The sequence below is a fragment of the Leucoraja erinacea genome, chromosome 11 (assembly GCF_028641065.1).
Source record: "Leucoraja erinacea ecotype New England chromosome 11, Leri_hhj_1, whole genome shotgun sequence".
Taxonomy (NCBI): Eukaryota; Metazoa; Chordata; class Chondrichthyes; order Rajiformes; family Rajidae; genus Leucoraja; species Leucoraja erinaceus.
In genome coordinates, this window is record NC_073387.1 from 26,029,692 (window position 1) to 26,050,372 (window position 20,681).

The 20,681-nt window shown below is 46.0% G+C and overlaps 1 protein-coding gene across 1 annotated transcript in view; it reads left to right on the forward strand.

Moving 5' to 3' along the window:
* Positions 1-13,221: 13,221 nt before the first annotated feature.
* Positions 13,222-20,681, forward strand: part of fam193b (family with sequence similarity 193 member B) — a 69,277-nt gene continuing 61,817 nt past the window's right edge. Inside the window, exon 1 of the mRNA XM_055642926.1 lies at positions 13,222-13,542. Within this exon, the coding sequence (XP_055498901.1) occupies positions 13,354-13,542 (189 nt within the window). The 5' untranslated portion in view covers positions 13,222-13,353. The remainder of the gene's footprint in view (positions 13,543-20,681) is intronic.

Here is a 20,681-nt window from a genome sequence, read left to right on the forward strand (position 1 = left end):
CTAAAGGGAGAGCCAGTGGATGTAGTGTACCTGGACTTTAAGAAAGCATTTGATAAGGTCCCACATAGGAGATTAGTGGGCAAAATTAGGGCACATGGTATTGGGGGTAGATTGCTGACATGGATAGAAAATTGGTTGGCAGGCAGGAAGGAAACAAAGAGTAGGGATTAACGGGTCCCTTTCAGAATGGCAGGCAGTGACTAATGCGGTATTGCAAGGCTCGGTGCTGGGTCCGCAGTTATTTACAATATACATCAATGATTTAGATGAAGGGATTCAAAGTAACATGAGCAAATTTGCAGATGACACCAAAGCTGGGTGGCAGTGTGAACTGTGATGAGGATGCTACGAGAATGCAGGGTGACTTGGACAGGTTGGGTGAGTGGGCAGATGCATGGCAGATGCAGTTTAATGTGGATAAATCTGAGTTTATCCACTTTGGTAGCAAAAACAGGTAGGGAGATTATTATCTAAATGGTGTCAAGTTGGGAAAAGGCGAAGTACAACAGGATCTGGGATTCCTTGTTCATCAGTCAATGAAAGTAAGTATGCAGGTACAGCAGGCATTGAAGAAAGCGAATGGCATGTATGCTTTCATAACAAGAGGAGTTGAGTATAGGAGGAAAGAGGTTCTTCTGCAGTTGTATAGGGCCCTAATGAGACCACACCTGGAGTATCGTGTGCAGTTTTGGTCCCCTAATTTGAGGAAGGACATTCTTGCTGTTGAGGGAGTGCAGTGTAGGTTTACAAGGTTAATTCTCGGAATGGCGGGACTGTCATATGCTGAGAGAATGGAGCGGCTGGGCTTGGATACTCCGGAGTTTAGAAGGATGAGAGGAATTTTATTGAAACATATATTACTAGACCAAATGCAGACCCGTTGGGTCTGTTCCCCCAACGTGCGGTTGTGGAGGGGGGGGGGGGGGGGGGGGGAGGCGGCATGCAGCGTCTCACACACACTAACTATCCCCCCCCCTCCCACACTCACGCTAATTACCATCCCTTGATATTATATTAATATTATTAATTTGCTCCTTTTACCCCATAACCACCCTATCTACTGACGCATAGCCCCCAACTTGCAGTCACATCTAGAAAGGGGGGGGGGGCAGGGCTAGAGAGTGAGGGCAGAAGGAGAAGGCAGAGACAGAGAGAGAGACACAGAAACACAGAGAGAGGGGGCAAGAGGGAGAGGGGTGGAGAGGAGGAGAAGAGGAATGGTGGGTGAGGGGGGGGGGGGGGGGAAGGTGGCAAGAGAGAGAGGGTGAGAGTGAGAGGAGGGGGTGCTGAGAGGGGGAGAGGTGGGGAGCAGGGAGGGGGAGGGAGGGGGGGTGGAGGGAAGAGCGTAGGGGGTATGGAGCGGAGGGAGGGGGGGGAGGGGAGGAGGGGGGAAGAGGGGGGGAGGGAGAGGGGGGGAGGGAGAGGGGGAGAGAGGGGGTGTGCTGAGAGGGGGGGGAGGTGAGGGGAGAGGGTGGGGAGCAGGGAAAGGGAGGGAGGGTGGAGGGAAGGGTAGGGGTGTGGAGGGGAGGGGAGGGGAGGGGGGTTTAGGGGATGGATGGTAGGGGAGGGGATGGAGGGGAGAGGGGGGGAGAAAAAGAGGGGAGAGAGAGAGGGGGGGGGGAGGAGAGAGGGGGAGGAGGGGGGAGAGGAGAGGGGGAGAGAGGAGAGGGGGGAGGAGGAGGAGGAGAGAGGGGGGGAGGGAGAGAGGGGGAGGAGAGGAGGGGAGAGGAGAGGGGGTGAGGAGAGGGGGTGAGGAGAGGGGGTGAGGAGAGGGGGGGTGAGGTGAGGGGGTGAGGAGAGGGGGGGGAGGAGGGGGGGGGGGGGGGAGGGCGAAGGGGGGGGGGGGGGGGAGAGGAGAGAGGAGGGGGGGAGGGGGGGAAGAGGAGAGAGGAGAGGAGAGGGGGGGGAGAGGAGGGGGGGGGAAGAGGAGAGGAGGGGGGGAAGAGGAGAGGAGAGAGGTGGGGAAAGAGAGAGAGAAAGGGAGAGAGACGGGGGGACAGAGAGAGAAAGAGAGAGGTGGGGAGAGAGAGGGGAGAGAGAAAGACAGTGCCTTTTTACTTCAACCCAAACCCTCCAAACAACCATTTGCAGGCAGTGCTTTTTTACTTCAAACTAACCATATTTTCATTTTCAAACCACATTAAGGGTACTTACCCACAGTTGTGTACACATTTGTTCAGTCAGAGCTCATTCAGAGCTCAGAGTGCCCTCCATTTTGCAGAGACTAATTGAGGCACACCACTTCCTGGTTTTATAGTCCATCCCCCTCCCTCCAGCAGGGGCAGCAGAGAGAATGGGGAATTTTGTAAAAACATTAATATATCTGTCATTTTTCATTGACGGGAAAAATCCTCGGCACATATGCGGCGGAGGGGAGCTCTGAGCAAGATGGCCAAAAATGACGGCCGTAGGTGATGGCGTTCTCTCGGAAATCGCAGCACAGAAGGCCAAAAGCGGTCAAGAACAGAGATTTAGTAATATAGATTAAGGGTTTGGACATGCTAGAGGCAGGAAACATGTTCTTGATGTTGGGGGAGTCCAGAACCAGGGACCACAGTTTAAGAATAAAGGGTAAGCCATTTTGAACGGAGACGAGTAAACACTTTTTCACACAGAGAGTTGTGAGTCTGTGGAATTCTCTGCCACAGAGGGCGGTGGAGGACGGTTCTCTGGATACTTTCAAGGGAGAGCTAGATGGGGCTCTTAAAGATAGCGGAGTCAGGGGATATGGGGAAAAGACAGGAACATAGGTACATAGATAAGGAAGGTTAAGGTGTGAAAACAGGACAAAGAGAATGCAGATCAAAGAAAATATAGGATAGATTTTTGTTAGCTGGGAGAAGGTAACAACATAGCAAACAGAGATAAAAATGTAGGAGACATTAAGTGGTCAGAGAACTGGGAAGGGGGAGGGATGCAGAGAGAGGGAAAGCAAGGGTTACTTGAAGTTGGAGATGTCAATGTTCATACCGCTGGGGTGTAAGCTGCCAAAGCAAAATATGAGGTGCTGTTGCTCCATTTGCGCTGGACCTCACTCTGACAATGGAGGAGGCCCAGGACAGAAAGGTCAGTGTGGGAATGGGAAGGGAAGTTAAAGTCTTTAGCAACCGGGAGAACAGGTAGGTTTAGGTAGACTGAGCAGAGGTGTTGAGCGAAACGATCACTGAGTCTGCACTTGGTCTCGCCCATATAGAGGAGTCTACACCTGGAACAGCGGATACAATAGATGAGTTTGGAGGAGTTGCAAGTGAACCTCTTCCTCACCTGAAAAGACTGTTGGGGTCCTTGGGCGGAGTCGAGGGGGGAGGTATAAAGACAGATGTTGCATTTCCTGCGGTTGCAGGGGAAAGTACCTGGGAAGGGGTCGTTTGAGTGGGAAGGGACAAGTTCACCAGGGAGTTGCGGAGGGAACGGTCTCTGCGGAAAGCGAAGGAGATCCCGTGGATTTTGAAGCAACAGCAACAAAGAGAAGCAGGAGAAAACACTGATTGGCTCTAGCCCGAGTGGGCGGAGAGTTAGAAGTGAGTCAGAGGGGGAAAACAGTTGAAAAGGAGAGGCAAAGTACACGCAGACTTTACTCGGAGCTCCTGTGGATTTTGAAGCAACAGCAACAAAGCGAAGCAAGAGAAAACACTGATTGGCTCTAGCCCGAGTGGGAGGAGAGTTAGAAGTGAGTCAGAGGGGAAAAACAGTTAAAACTGAGGAACTTGGTTTGAAAATTGGTAAATTATGCAATTTATCAGTCAATATAAGCAGGATGGCTCTTCGGGAGCGGCAGTGAGGGAGCGGCCTTGTGAGAAAAGTGCGAGTCTTTGGCTCGAGAGTCTTTGGCGAGGAGAGGAGGCTACGCAAAACGCTGGAGAGGGAGAGACGAAAGAAGGAGATGTCAAGCAAGCTGATTCAGTGTGATGCTTGCAGTATGTGGGAGGTCAAGGACACTGCTGGTGCCTCTGGCTGCTACAAATGTGAGAAGTGCATCCAAGTACAGCTCCTGAAGGACCGTGTTGGGAACTGGAGAAGCAAGTGGATGACCTCAGGTTCGACCGAGAAACTGAGTCGTTCCTCGACAAGTCCTACAGTAAGATTGTTACACCTAAGGTACTGGAAGAGAGAAAGTGGGTGACGGTGAGAAGGAGGGAAACTTGGATTGCAAATGGCCCCGGGTGTTGTACCTCTTGTGAACAGGTTCACCCACTTAGAAGCTGTCGGGACAGAAGACGTTATCACACTGAGTGGCGGACTGGCTTGCGAAGCAAAAAGGGCTGTTGAGCCAAAACCAAAGAGGCCAACGTCAGGCAACACCATTGTAGTTGGAGACTCCATAGTGAGAGGTACGGACAGGGGTTTCTGTGGCAACAGACGGGATTCGAGGATGGTGTGCTGCCTTCCTGGTGCCAGGATCCAGGATGTCACGGACAGGGTGCAGAAAATCCTCAAGGGCGAAGGTGAACAGCCGGAAGTGGTAGTGCATGTCGGCACAACCGATGTCGGAAAGAAGGGGATGAATATTCTGCAGCATGACTTTAGAGAGCTCGGAAAAATGCTGAAAAGCAGGACCTCCAGGGTTGTTATCTCCAGTTTGCTTCCAGTTCCTCGTGCTGGCGAGAGCAGGAACAGGGAGATACGGGACCTGAATGTGTGGCTGAGGAACTGGTGCAGGGGGCAGGGATTTAGATTCTTAGATCACTGGGATCTGTTTTGGAGTAAGGGGGAACTGTACAAAAGGGATGGATTGCATCTTAACAGGTGGGGGACCAGTATTCTGGCAGGCAGGTTTGCCACTGCTACACAGGTGGTTTTAAACTGAATAAGGGGGGTGGGGTGTCAAATGGGATAGTCGAGGATGGAGTTAAAGGGAAAGAGAGTAAAGGGATGGTTAATGACCCCAGAATTAACGGGAAAGGAAGCTCACAAAGGGATACAAGAGTATGACCAAGTGTAATAGGGATCAATGTGAAAGGTGAGTTGCGTAAGGAATTAAAAGTATTGTATATGAATGCGCGAAGTATAAGAAGTAAAGTAGATGAGCTTGAGGCTCAGTTAGAGGTTGGTAGATATGACATTGTGGGGATTACTGAGACGTGGCTGCAGGAGGATCGGGCCTGGGAACTTAATATTCAGGGTTATACATCCTATAGAAAGGACAGGCAGGTGGGCAGAGGAGGGGGGGTAGCTCTGCTGGTGAGGGATGGAATTCAGTCCCTTGCGAGGCAGAACATAGGGACTGATGAGGTAGAGTCACTGTGGATTGAGTTGAGGAATTGTAAAGGCAAGAAGACACTAATTGGTGTTATTTACAGACCCCCAAATAGTAGTCCGGATGTAGGGTGTAAGTTGCAGCAGGAGTTAAAACTGGCATGTAACAAAGGTAATGCCACTGTGGTGATGGGGGATTTCAATATGCAAGTAGACTGGGAAAATCAGGTTGGTTCAGGACCCCAAGAAAGAGAGTTTGTAGAATGCCGCCAAGATGGATTCTTAGAGCAGCTTGTAATGGAGCCGACCAGAGAAAAGTCAATTCTGGATTTAGTGTTGTCCAATGAACCAGATATGATAAGAGAACTCGAGGTAAAGGAACTGCTTGGAGGTAGTGATCATAATATGATTAGTTTTAATCTGCAATTTGAGAAGGAGAACGTTAAATCGGAAATGGCAGTGATGCAGTTGAACAAAGGGGACTATGATGGCATGATGGGGGAGCTGGCCAAAGTAGACTGGATAGGGATCCTAGCAGGAATGACGGTGGAACAGCAATGGCTGGAATTTCCGGGCATAATCCGGGAGATGCAGAATCATTTCATTCCAAAAAGGAAGATTCTAAGGGGAGTAGGAGGCAACTGTGGCTGACAAGAGAAGTTAGGGATCGAATAAAACTAAAAGAAAAGATGTATAACACGGCAAAGAGTAGCCGGCAGCCAGAGGATTGGGAAACTTTCATAGGACAACAGAAGGAAACAAAACGGGCAATACAGGTTGAAAAGATGAAGTACGAGGGGAAGCTGGCCAGGAATATAAAAAAGGACAGTAAAAGCTTCTTTAGATATGTTCAGGGAAAGAGAGTAGCAAAGTCAAATGTGGGTCCCTTGAAGGCAGACACGGGTGAAATTATTATGGGCAACAAGGAAATGGCAGAAGAGTTGAATAGGTACTTCAGATCTGTCTTCACTAAGGAAGACACAAACAATCTCCCAGATGTACAGGATGACAGAGGATCTAAGGGGGTAGAGGAACTGAAAGAAATTTTCATTAGGCGAGAAATAGTATTAGGTAGGCTAATGGGACTGAAGGATGATAAATCCCCTGGGCCTGATGGTCTGCATCCCAGGGTCCTCAGGGAGGTGACTCTAGAAATAGTGGACGCATTGGTGATCATTTTCCAACGTTCAATAGATTCAGGATCAGTTCCTGTGGATTGGAGGATAGCTAATGTTATCCCACTTTTTAAGAAATGAGCGAGAGAGAAAACGGGGAATTACAGACCAGTTAGCCCGACTTCGGTGGTGGGAAAGATGCTGGAGTCAATTATTAAAGAGGTAATAATGGGACATTTGGATAGATAAAAGGATTAGTCCAAGTCAACATGGATTTATGAAAGGGAAATCATGCTTAATTAATCTTCTGGAATTTTTTGAGGATGTGACAAGTAAAATGGATGAAGGGGTGCCAGTGGATGTAGTGTATCTAAACTTTCAGAAAGCCTTTGATAAAGTTCCGCACGGGAGACTGGTGACTAAAATTAGAGCACATGGTATTGGGGGTAGGGTGTTGACATGGATAGAAAATTGGTTGGCAGACAGGAAGCAAAGAGTAGGAGTGAACGGGTGTTTTTCAGAATGGCAGGCAGTGGCGAGTGGAGTGCCGCAAGGCTCGGTGTTGGGGCCGCAACTGTTTACCATATATATTAATGATTTGGAAGAGGGAATTAGGAGCAACACTAGCAAGTTTGTGGATGACCCAAAGCTGGGTGGCAGTGTGAACTGTGAAGAGGATGTTAGGAGGTTGCAGGGTGACCTGGACAGGTTGAGTGAGTGGAGAGATTGGTGGCAGATGCAGTATAATATAGATAAATGTGAGGTTACCCACTTTGGCGGCAAAAACAAGGGGGCAGATTATTATCTCAATGGGGTTAGGTTAGGTAAGGGGGAGGTACAGCGAGACCTGGGTGTCCTTGTACACTGGTCACTGAAAGTTGGCGTGCAGGTACAGCAGGCAGTGAAGAAAGCTAATGGAATGTTGGCCTTCATAACAAGAGGATTTCAGTATTGGAGTAAAGAGGTTCTTCTGCAGTTGTATAGGGCTCTGATGAGACCACATCTGGAGTATTGTGTTCAGTTTTGGTCTCCTAATTTGAGGAAGGACATCCTTGTGATTCAGGCAGTGCAGCGTCGGTTCACGAGATTGATCCCTTGGATGGCGGGACTGTCATATGAGGAAAGATTGAGAAGTCTAGGCTTGTATTCACTGGAATTTAGAAGTATGAGGGGGGATCTTATAGAAAATATAAAATTATAAAAGGACTGGACAAGCTAGATGCAAGAAAAATGTTCCCAATGTTGGGTGAGTCCAGAACCAGGGGCCACAGTCTTAGAATAAAGGGGCGGTCATTTAAGACTGAGGTGAGAAAAAACGTTTTCCCCAGAGAGTTGTGAATTTATGGAATTCCCTGCCACAGAGGGCAATGGAGGCCAAATCACTGGATGGATTTAAGAGAGTGTTAGATAGAGCTCTAGGGGCTAGTGGAGTCAAGGGATATGGGGAGAAGGCAGGCATGGGTTATTGATAGGGGACGATCAGCCATGATCACAATGAATGGCGGTGTTGGCTCTAAAGGCCGAATGGCCTCCTCCTGCACCTATTTTCTATGTTTCTATGTTTCTATGAGATGGGAAGATGTGGCTGGTGATGGGATCCTGTTGGAGGTGGCGAAAATGTCAGAGGATTATGTGCTCATTATGATGACTGATGGGGTGGAAGGTGAGGACCAGAGCGTACTCTGTCCCTGTTTTGACTGCGGGGAGGGGGAACAAGAGCAGAGCTGCAGGATACTGAGGAGACCTTAGCGAGGGCCTCATTTACATTCCTTAAAGAATGAGGATGTCCTGTTATGGAACACTTCATCTTGGGTGCAGATGCGGCGTAGACAGGGGAATTGGGAGTTGAGTCTTTACAGGAAGCAGGGTGGGAAAAAGTGCAGTGTAGATAGCTGTGGGAGTCAGTGGGTCTAAACTAAATGTCAGTTGATAGAGTGAGGTGAGTATTGGTCGAGAGAAGTTGGCTGGTTCTGCGGTCGAGGAAGGAACGGAGGGCTTAAAGACCTTCCGGGTGAGGGATGGGGGTGTAGAGTGACTGAACATCGACAGTAAAGATGAGGGAGTGGGGGCCTGGAAAATGGAAGTCTTTGATGAGACGAAGGGCATGCGAAGTGTCTTGGACATAGGTAAGGAGGGTTTGGACCAGGGGGATAGGATGGAGTTAAAGTATGTGGAAATTAATTCAGTGGGACTGGAACAAGCAGAAACAATGGGTCTACCAGGGCAGTTCTGTTTGTGGATTTTGGGTAGAAGATAAAATCGGGCCATACGGAACGATAAGGTCACAGACTTTGGAGGGCACACAACCTGAAGTGATGAAATCTGAAATGGTGTGCACGATTATGACCTGGTGCTCATCTGTGGGATCATTGTCCAAGGATAAGTATGAGGGAGTGCTGTGGATATCAATTTAGTTGCTGCGAGGAATCAGTTGCCAGAAAAAACAACCAATTTTTTTTAAGGAATTTTGACAAGCCCTGAAGTAATTTACCCAGATGGGTCATGACCTGAAACACGGTCATGGACCTGAAACAGTAATTTTGTAACATTTTTTTTGTTTTTTACGTAAGTAAAATGCATTGTTTTTTTGCTACATTTAAAGATTTATCAAGTACAAAGCACAAATTGGGACATATATTATTTTAAATTAGAAGCTGAAATTTAAAGCAATATTGAAGAATAAAATTATAATTGTTTCCTATTAGTTTACAAAGCTTAGAGTTTTGAAATAGTTATCTGGGGTTAATTACATTCTAAAAGTTTAAAATAAATTATTTCCGGTCTGAAGGCAAAGCATTAATTTTGACTTCCATTGGAGAAAGCAGCAATAGCACACCCTGTGGAGGTGCAGGGCATTGCTTGAGGGCAGTTTCTGGACTTCTGCCTCTACGTATCTTCAGCTTTCATATCTCCTCCATTTTTACAGTGAATATTGTTGGCCACATCATTGCTCTGATTGCAAATACTGGGTTGAAATGTGATTTGGGGGAAAAGAACGGGGTGGTCCAGTTTGATCTCATTTCCTGCTTTCCCAGGACTCATTTCCCGCTTTCCCCAAGACAATACTAACCAGGCTAGACAGGGATTCTTATTATTTGCCAGGATAATATTGCAGAGAATACATCTCTTGCATAATGCTGGAGAATCCCAGTATGTTAGGAGACTTCCCTTTGGAACTGTCATCTGCAGCCAGCTGGATATTGTCTATTGAATCCTCCATGAACATGGGATTAGCTTTAGCTCCACACAACTTTTAAGACTAAACAAATGGGTGAATTGTCTTTTGAGGGAGATTAGATAGGCTGGGATTGCATCCACCAGAGTGTGGAAGTAAAAGTGAGTTGAAACAACCTGATGGGTCTTGGTGGGTTGGATGTGGAGAGGATGTGTATTTTTAAACCAGCCACATATAATTTTGGTTAAATTGCTTATGCATCACAAGAGTTGAACTTTAACTTGAGAAAAATATCAATCGACCTATTAATTAATGTCCATTTGTTTTGTAAAATGTATTTTTTAATTTTAGCTTTTCGGTCCTTGATTTCCTCCTCCTCTGCCATGGTGTTTGATTCTGGCAGATTATTGCAAAGGCACAGATTACCTTCAGGTATCTTAAACAAAATGGTCTTTGTTCAGATCTTGTCAAAAAATAATCATAGCAAGTGGCGTCATGACCAAAATCTTTTCCTCAACCATTGTTGAGCCAAGCACAGTTGGAGCAGGGTCATATGGAAGTGGTCAGATAATGGTGAAAGGTATGTGATGAAATATACAATTATTTTATTCCATAATTATCAAAACTATTTATTTTTCTCATTGACTATGCATTAAAAACCACATATTGGCTTAGTGAAGCTCTAACAGATCACATCCCATGGTGATCTCAACATTTGCATGTAAGTGGATAGAAATTTAATTACATATCAAATTGAGGGAAAAAGAAAAACATTTTCTTTCAAATTTAATGTGCAAGTTTTGTTTTGTTTTGTTTATAAAATGCCAAATCATGAAAAGCTCTTCTGGTGATGACTATGTTTGGGCCAGTTGCTCATAACCCACATACTGTACCTCCAACATACTCAATTGAAATGACAATTAAGAAAATCTTGGATACGTGCCATAATGTACAAATCATGTATAAAATCATGAGAGGAATAGACTGCATAAACGCAGAGTCTCTTACTAGGAATCAAAAACCAGGGGAATCGAAAACCAGAGGGCATAGGTTTAAGGTCAAGGGGGAAAGATTTTATAGGATTCTGAGAGGTAACTATTTCACACAAAGGGTGGTAGGTGCATGGAACAAGCCGCCAGTGGAGGTAGTTGAGTCAGGGGCAATCGCAATGTTTAAGAACCAATTAGACAGGTACATAGAAAAGACAGGTTTAGAAGGATATGAGCCAAACGCAGGCAGTGGGTCTAGTGTAGATGGAACATGTTGGTCGGAGCGGGCATGGACAATTTTTGAAAATGTACCAGGAATTGCCCCAAATCCAACAAGAGAAAAATTAAAACTAAAATGTATTTGTTCCACCATTGGATAACCCAAGGGAGGTAATGCAATGTCATAAAATAAAACCACTCATTAATATTATTATCACATGGCACCCTTGAATGGTTTACAGAAGTGAATTAATATCACGTGGAGTCTACATGTTTAACACATATACCTTGATTCTGCGGTTGGTGCTGGAACAACAGTATTTTCATACTGAATTTGAAGAAAGCAGTCTAAAAATCCTGCTGTTTACTGTGAAGACAGTTGCCATTGAGCTTCCAGAGATTCCTTTGGTTTGGACTGCCTGTTGAAGCGGGACATACGGAAATGGAAAAGTAGCATGAAGGATTAACTTATATATAAAAATCTAAAACACTTTGCAAGAAAAAAATGTTTTGTTACCTCACTAAATTCAGATCTGATTTGTGCAAGAAATTATTACATTAAAGGAACAAACTAATCACTGGAATGTTCTTGTGCATAACCTCATCTTCAGCAGAGATCACAGGATTAGTCTTGTCGTGTCCATGGCCATTAAGAGATTTTGTCAGCAAGATGTGTAAGGCAAAACAGACAAGTATGTATGACAAAGAATAAATAATATATTCCGAGTTCAAACAGTATGCCATGTTTCCTACGCACAATATGATTCTTGATTTCCCTACTCTGGGTAAAATACTCTGTATGTTCAGCCTATCTAGTCCCCTCATAATCTTGTACACCTCTATAAGATCACCCCTCATCCTCTTGCACTCCAATGAATAAAAACCTTACCTGCCCAGCTTCTCCCTATAGCTCAGATCCTCAAGTCCTGGCAACATCCTCATAAATATTCTTTACATTATTTCCAGCTTAACAACATCCTTCCTATAGCAGGATGACCAAAAGTGAACACAATACTTCAAATGCAGCCTCACCAATGCCTTGCACAACTGTAACATTACATCCCAACTTCTCTGCTCAATACTTTGATTGATGAAGGCCAGTATACCTGATGCTTTCTTGACTACCCTATCTACCTGTAATACCACTTCCAGGGAACTATAAACCTGCACTCCTAGATCCCTCTGCTCAACAACACTCCCCAGAGTCGGGCCATTCACTGTGTAGGCCCTGCCCTGGTTTGACTTCCTAAAATGCACCACCTTGCGTTTATCTGCATTCTTCTAACCATTCCTCAGCCCACTTGCCCAACTGATCAATATCCTGCTATAATTTTTTATAACCATCTAACCCGCTCTCTATGATACTTTCCACTTTAGTGCCATCTGCAAAGTTACTAATCATGCCTCCTACATTCTCGTCCAAATCATTGATATATACCACAAACAGCAATGGACCCAGCACCAATCCTCGAGACACATCACTCGTCACAGGCCAATATTCCACCCTCATCCTCTGCTTCCGTCCATGAGGCCAACTCTATATCCAATCAGCTAGCTGTCCCCAGACTCCACGTGATCTAACCTCCCAGAGCAGCCTACATCATGTCAAATGCATGGCTGATCCAAGTAAAAACGTCTTTGGCTTTGCCCTCATCAACCATTTTGGTTACTTCTTCAAAAAAGTCAATCAGATTTGTAAAGCACGATCTCCCACATACAAAACCATACTGACTATCCCTTATCAGCCCCTCTATCCAAATGCATTACCTCCTTCATATTATCTGCCAGAGTTATCTCCTGCCCTCTTTTTGCTCACCTTAGTTCCTTCTTAAGGATGCCCCCTATTTTCCTAATCTCTTCCTGGGATACACTTGATCCCAGCTGCCTATTCCTGGCCCATGCCTCCCTTTGTCCAGAGCCTCAATTTTTCTCGTCATCCAAGCTTCCTTAATCCCACCTGTGTTACCCTTCTACCAGGACCATGAACTAAATTCTTGTTATCACACATCTAAAAACATCCTACTTACCAGACATTTCTTTGCCCACTAATAACCTGCTACAATCAGGAAATATTCCAATTAATCTCATCAGAAATGGAGGAAGAGGTGACACGTCTATTAGTTTATTGAATACAGGTAGTCACTTGATGGAATGTGGCTAGGAATAACAGGCCTGCTGAGCCTGAAAATATTAGCATAGGCCAAATAATGCCAATGGAGTAGATAAGGGAATGAAAAAATAGATCAAGGTGGATCTTGTAAACATGACTATTTATAGCCAAGGATCACTATGGAAGAGCTTCCAACCCCTCCCTCCCTCCATCTCCCCTTCCCTCACCCTCCCTTTCACCCTCACACCCTCCCTCTCATTCTCACATTCGTTCGCTCTCTACCTCACCCCCTCGCTCACACACACACACACACGGTGCCAGCATGAAAGATGGCGGTGGCGCCTCTCCGTGTACCTGTGACAGACGAGGTGTGGTTTGCCTGTTTCCGGCTCTGCGGCCCTCCCCCTGCTTGCCCGCCCCCGGCACTGCCCGTTGTCGGCCATATTGGAGTGTGTTTCCCTGGAGCGCGAGCAGCTTGTGGCGGAGCGACGGGCCCGGGCGGGAGTGAAGCCGTATCAGAGCCGGAGTGAGAAGCTGTGTCGGGGGAAGATGAGCTGTGCCGAGGAGAAACGCGTGGCCGGCCGGAGGAAAACGAATAAACGTGGATCCGGCAACAACGGCAGCGCGGTGCCGGGAGAGAGTCGCAGCCCGAGCCCGGCGGAGGGGACGCCGAGTCCGGCGCACGGCGAGCAGCCGGAGCCGGGGACCGAGACAGGCCCGACCTGGGCCAGGGAGCAGGTAAATCCCGGAGATGCCCGCACTGGGATCGACAGGGGAATAGCGGCGAGGGAGCAGCTCCCTGGGCCGCTTTCCGATTTATTTCAGCGTGTGATGGGAGCGCGGAGCCTGGGCGGGCTGTCAGGTGTTGGGGGCAAGCGGGGGGTCTCCGTTGCATTGCCCGTGGTTGGGGTCAAGCCCTGGGTAATCTGCTATCTTAGAGAGACCCTTCATTTCTCAGACACCTCGGCGTTTGCATCTGTTCGAGGTTTTACGATTGTTAGTCTTTCGATTGTTGTTAACAGTTTTCTAAAAAAATAAGTAGAGGATGCAGTGCCAATGACTGGCGCCTGTCCTGCCTCTGACCTCTTGCTCTGCAAAAGTATGAAATGAACTGCCTCAGTTTCATCTGGACCCGAGGAGTATTTTCATCTTTTCAGCCTGTGATGGGATGCCGAATCTTTTATCTTAGATGGTATGTGTGTTGATATTTTGTGTAAGACGTTAATTGTTAACTAATTCACTCGGTCATCGTTTTTATTACCTTCGCGTTTATGTGGAAAGAGCAGGACCTGTATTTTCTCATATTTCCATGTTTGTTTCCATGCCTTAAGAGGAAGCCTTTTGGCCATCCAGTTTATGCCAGTGTTGGAATAATCCCATCAGTCGCAGTCCTCATTTTCACATCAATCTATTCTCTCTCTAGTACATCAACTTCATCCTGGCTCTCCTATCACAGCTACTCTAAGGATAATTTCTAATAACCAATTAACCTATCGCCATAATCCCTGGAATGTGGGAGGAAATGTGAACACCCTGGAGGGAACGTGTGCTGTCCCAGGAGAATGTACAAACTTTACAGAGAGCCCAGGCAGACATTCAAACCCAGAGAGCTGAGAGGCTGCAGTGCTACCTGTTACATCACTGGGCCATCCATTGGAGTATTCTTCAGCAACAAGTTACTGAAAAATATAGTTTAGTGAAAAGGGTTGCTCAATGTTATCAATTTTTCTCATACTTTGGGTACACTTGAGTATGACTCTCATGAGACCGTCTGTTATTTGTGTTGGAAATGCCAAAAAAATGGAAACCTGAAATTAAAACCAGGAAGCTGAAAATAATGAAGCATTAGTTGGGGGAGATGTAGATTTAATGTTTTGGGCAGTGACCTTTCAATGGAACACAATGCACATTGTGGGTTTATTTCTAATAGAACTGCGTAGTTTGAGGTCTGCCTAGCATGCTATTTTGGATTAACTGAATCTGATATAGCAGAAAATATGAAACACAGAAACTAGAAATATTCAGGTTGATTAGTACCCGACAATAGAAAGCATTTTCATGTTTTGTAAGTCTGATGTTGGAATTACCAATTTTTAAATATTGTCTTTGTTTAACCAGTAGGCATTTCTGATCTTGGACAACATTGATGTCTGATTTCTGTCCAGTATTTGTTTTGCGTATACATTTTAAATTTCTTTTTGCGTATACTTGGATGTCGAAGTGTAAAGATAAAAGTATTGTGCGTGTTACCAGTTGTCGAATAAACATTTCCGTTGTTGCTTGTTGATAGTTTCAAAGGTCTTTTATAGTTGATAGTATGTAGTACCTCAAGGTATCTTAGTGCGTGTCTCGTAGCTGATCTACAATACCACTGTTTAAAGGACCAATTTTCCCCCAAATTGTGCTTTGTGCAGGTGTCACGAGCATGTTCATTTATTACTGGATTAATTTTGCCATGTGTACCAAGACACATTGGAAAAACTTAGCTTTGTGTGCATCTGGGCATATGGTACATGTATAGTAAACCCTTGTTATAATGGATCATTAGGAGGGGATCTGTAATTGCTGAATATCCGCTATAATCGTGTATGGTGTTATTATCGTATGCAGTTAAAATAAAGAACTGTAGTTGATGGTTAATGCACAAACGTACATAAACTGCTGAAGTAACTCAACGGGTCAGGCAGTATAGCAGGAGAATATGGTTAGGTGACATCAGGACCCTTCTGCAGACGGATTCAATGTGCTGTCACTTTCTGACATTTGATTTTAAAACTAGGCGCCGTAGGCACCAGTTGAAGCGTCTCTCTTTGCGGCTCACGTTGAAGCCCCCACTGGATGCATTTTCTTCAGGCTGCTGCCACCGACAGGACTTTCTCGGTCACCGTGGGGCTCCCTCCCCTCTCACCAATCTCTTTGTCAGCTCCCCAATTGGCATCTCCTTCTCTTTTGCAGTTGCCGATATCTTCCAAGATGGATTCTGTCTACAGCTCCGGTGGGTGGGGGTGGGGGGGGGCGAGTGGACAAAGCGAGGGGAGAAGAAGTTGGTGTAGGAGCGGTTGAGTGGACAAAGCGAAGGAAGAAGCGCTGATGGCCAGGGGATACAACGTGAGTGGCATCAACAGCTACATCAACCGGACCTTGCGGTGGGTGAAAAAGGGTTCGCTGGTGTACCTTGCGAGCCGGGGGTAGAGTCGGAAGCCGGGAGAGTAAGTGAAGGGGAGATGATGCAAGCGGGGGGTGGCAGAGGCAGGTCCGTCTGTTATATCTGAAACCCATTATAAGGGCTCTGTTAAAATGTGGGTTTATTATAGAGTCATACCATACATGAGAACAACAGGTAGTGCAAAAGAAAAAGGAAACCAAATGCAGAATATCGTGTTACAGCTATAGAGAAAGAGCAGATTTTTTAAAAGTGCAAGAGCCACAACGAGTTAGATTGGGGAAATCATGAACTTCATCATTAGCACAGGAGGAGATCCATTCAAGACTCTAATAACATTGGGGAAGAGGCTGTTCTTGAATCTGGTAGAATGCGATTTTAGGATTTTGTACCTTCTGCTTGACTGGAGAGGTGAGAAAAGAGAATAACGACGGTGTTCATGGTCCTTTATTACGTTGTCTGCTTTCCTGAAGCCAACCTAATGGCAGTCAATGATGTGGGCTTGTTTATATGTTGGACTGGGCCGCATCAACAACTTTCTGCAATTTCCTGTGGTCTTGGGCAGAGCAGTTGGCATACAAAGCTGTGATGCATCAGGATAGGATGCTTTTATTGGTGGCTCTGTAGAAATGAATGAGTTATTGGAGACATGGCGAATTTCCTTAGTCAAGGTATGTGTGTTCTTTCTTGGCCACAGCTTCAATGTGTTTGGACCAGGTCAAAATGTTGGTGATATTTTCATCCAGAAACGTGAAACTCCCAATCATCTCCACTTCAGCATCATAGAAGCAAACTGGTTTGTGTACTCTATCCTGCCAAATGGTCATAGAACTATAGGTAGTATACCAAGGGGCTGAGTATGCAATATTGTGGGCAGTGGTGTTGAGAATTATTGAGGGTGCTTCGTCACCTGTCCTTACAGGAAGTAAGGATAGAGCGGTAGAGCTGCTGCCTCATAGTGTCAGAGACCGGGATTTGATTCTGACTGCGTCTGCTGTCTGTGTGGAGTTTGTGCATTCTCACTGTGACCTTGTGGGTTTCCTCCCGGCGTCCTGGGCTTCTCGCACATTTCAAAGACGTGCAGGTTTGCAGGTAAATCTGTAAATTACCCAAAGTGTATAGGATGCAAAAATGGGATAACATAGAACTAGTGTACAGGTGATCGATGGTCGTCGTGGACTCGGTCGGCTAATGGTCCTGTTTCCATGCTGTATCTCTAAACTAAAGTCAAGGATGCAATTGCATCTGAACGGTTGCTGAATCGTGGGAACTTAATGATTTTTTTTTAATTATTTGTGTTGAAGGCAGAACTATAATCAATGAGTATGAGTAAAACACACAGTGCTGGGGAACTCAACAGTGGACGGAATGGACAGACAACGTTTCGGGTTTCGGGACCTGACCAGAAATGTCACCTGTCCATTCCGGCCACAAAGTCTTCCAGTACTTTGTGTTTTGACCAAGATTCTGGCATGAATGCAGAAAAGATTCACAAGGATGTTGCCAGGACAAGAGAGCCTTTGTTACAGGAAGAGGTTGAGCAGGCAGGCTTTATTCCTTGAAGGATGAGGAGTGATCTTGTACAGGTCAACAAGATCATGAAAGGAATAAATAGGGTAAATGCATGAAGTTTTTTTTAATCCAGGAGGGGAATTGAGAACCAGAGGATGGTAGGTTTATGGTGTATCTGTGGGGCGCGCATGTTTTTTTGTTTTTTTTTATTTTACCCAAAAGGTGGTAGGTAGAGGACTAAGCTGGCAGAAGAGGTAGATGAGCCAGGTACTATCACAACATTAAAAATACCCATTTTGACAGGTACATGGACAGGGTAGGTTTGGAAGGATATGGGCCAAGCACAGGCAGGTGGCACTATTGTAGATGGGACATGTTGGTTGGCTTGGGTAAGTTGTGCCAAAGGACCTGTTTTCCACATCGTATGACTCTGAAGACTCTGCGTCTATGTTTTATGACTCTCTGACTGGTCCAATGGTGTCTCCAGCAGTGGATTTCCCAGAAGGAGAATGCACAGATATTCTATCCCTACTTGTATCTGCAGTTTCACCATCGAGATGTTGGTGAGCTCCAAAGTCGCAGGAGGTTTGACCAGCCCCGACACGGGGTCCGATAGCACGACATGGGGGAGCTGAGGTGTCCCCGATGCGGGAGCTTGAAGCTTGTTAAAAGTTTGTTTTAATGTACTTCGGTTTGTTTTATGTAGGGGGAGGGGATCGGGGGAAACTTTTTTTTCTAGTTCCTACCTTGCTGGAGACGTGATCAATTTTCGGATCACATTCTCCAGGCTCTGCGGCCCACCATCGCAAGAGCTGGAGACATCCTCGGACTGTCGTGAGCCCCACCGCGGGGTGCGGACTTAACATCGGAGCGTATCACTTGCCTGGGATCGCTCTCACCGCGGCCTGCGGACTTTACCATCAAGCACTTGCAGTCTCTAGAGAGGCTAGTCGGGAAGCTCCAACGCCGCAGAAGGTTCGACCACCACCAACGCGAGGTCCGATAGCCCGTTGCGGGGGAGCTGACAACCCCCCGATGCAGGAGCTGAACGCCTCGACGCGGAGGGCCCGAACGCTGCCGGCTATGGGAGTCAAGACTGTCCTGTCAACGGAGGGCCCGAGGCCCCCGACCAAGGAAGAACAAAAGGAAGGACTTGAGCTTTATTTCGCTTTCCATCACAGTGAGGAATGTGTGGGAGTCACTGTGGTGAATGTTCATGTTAAAATGTGTTTTTGAGTCTGTTACTTTTAATTGTATGACTGACCAAAACATACTTGGCGAATAAAATATGATTCTGATACAGCGTAGCAAAGTGTGGAGTCATTCATTTTGTTAGTAGGAGTAAAGGTGTAGACTATTTTCTAAATGAGGAGAGGATTCCAGTTATTTACAATATATTAACTATTTAGACAAAGGAATTAAATGTAACACCTCCAAGTTTGTAGATGACACAAAGCTGGATAGTTGTGTGAGCTGCGAGGAGGATGCTATGAGGCTGCTGGGTGACTTGGATATGTTGGGTGAGTGGGCAGATGCAAAGGGACTTGGGAATGCTGGTGCAGGATTCCCAAAAGATTAATTTTCAAATCGAATCGGTAGTAAGGAAGGTGAATGCAATGCTAACATTTATTTTGAGAGGGCTAGAATACAAAAACGGGTGTAATGCTGAGGCTTTATAAGTTTCTGGTAAGAGTATCATGAACAGTTTTGGGCCCCATGTCTGAGGAAGGATGTGCTGGCATTCGATAGGGTCCAGAGGAGGTTTACAAGAATACTTACCGAATTGTGAAATGCCTGGATAAAGTGAATGTGGAGCGGATGTTTACTAATGTGGGAGAGTCTAGGATCAGAAGCCATAGCTCAGAATAAAAGGACGTACCTTTAGAAAGATGAGGAAGAATTTCTTTAGTCAGATGGTGGTGGATCTGTGGAATTCACTGCCACAGGTGGCTTTGGATGCCAAGTCAATGTATATTTTTAAGGCGGAGATTGACAGTTTCTTGAATAGTAAGGGTGTGAGGGGTTATGGATCAAAGGCAGGAGAATGGGGTTGTGAGGGAAAGATGGATCAGCCATGTTTGAATGTGATGTTGATCTGGGCCAAATGGCCTATTTCTGCTCCTGGAAGTTATGAACACCACACACAGCATCCGAGGTCAGGATCAAACCAGCGTCTCTGGCACTGAGGCAGCAGCTCTACCAGCTGCCCCACTATGCCGCCCTACCATGCCACCCTGAACTATCGCCCGGTGACTTTGACATGTATCAGCACAAATTGCTTTGAGAGGCAGTTCATATTACACATCTACTCCAGCCCCGCAAATAGCCTCGGTCTACTGCAATTTACTTACTACTGGAACAGATCCATGGTGGATGCCATCTCGCTGGCCCTACACTCATCTCTGGTACATTTGGATAACAAGGACACCTGTGTCAGACTCCTGTTTGTTAACATAAGAAACTCTAGTCCTGGGACCATCCTTGTAAATCTTCAATGCATCTTTTTCAGCAAAACAACATCTTTACTATAATAGTGGTTGACTAAAACTGAACACAATATTCCAAATGTGCCCTCACCAATGTCTTATACAACTGTAACATAACAGAAACCTAGAAAATAGGTGCAGGAGGAGGCCATTCGGCCGTTTGAGCTAGCACCGCCATTGATTGTGATCATGGCTGATCGTCCCCAATCAATAACCCGTGCCTGTCTTCTCCCCATATCCCTTGATTCCACTAGCCCCTAGAGCTCTATCTAACTCTCTTAAATCCATCCAGTGATTTGGCCTCCACTGCCCTCTGTGGCAGGGAATTCCACAAATTCACAACTCTGGGTGAAAACATTTTTTCTCACCTCAGTCTTAAATGGCCTCCCCTTTATTCTAAGAATGTGGCCTCTGGTTCTGGACTCGCCCAACATTGGGAACATTTTTCCTGCATCTAGCTTGTCTAGTCCTTTTATAATTTTATATGTTTCTATAAGAATCCCCCTCATCCTTCTAAACTCCAATGAATACAAGCCTAGTCTTTTGAATCTTTCCTCGTATGACAGTCCCATCATCCCAGGAATTAATCTCTTGAACCTATGCTGCACTGCCTCAATCACAAGGATATCCTTCCTCAAATTAGGAGACCAAAACTGTACACAATACCTCAGATGTGGTCTTACCAGAGCCCTATACAGCTGCAGAAGAACCTCTGT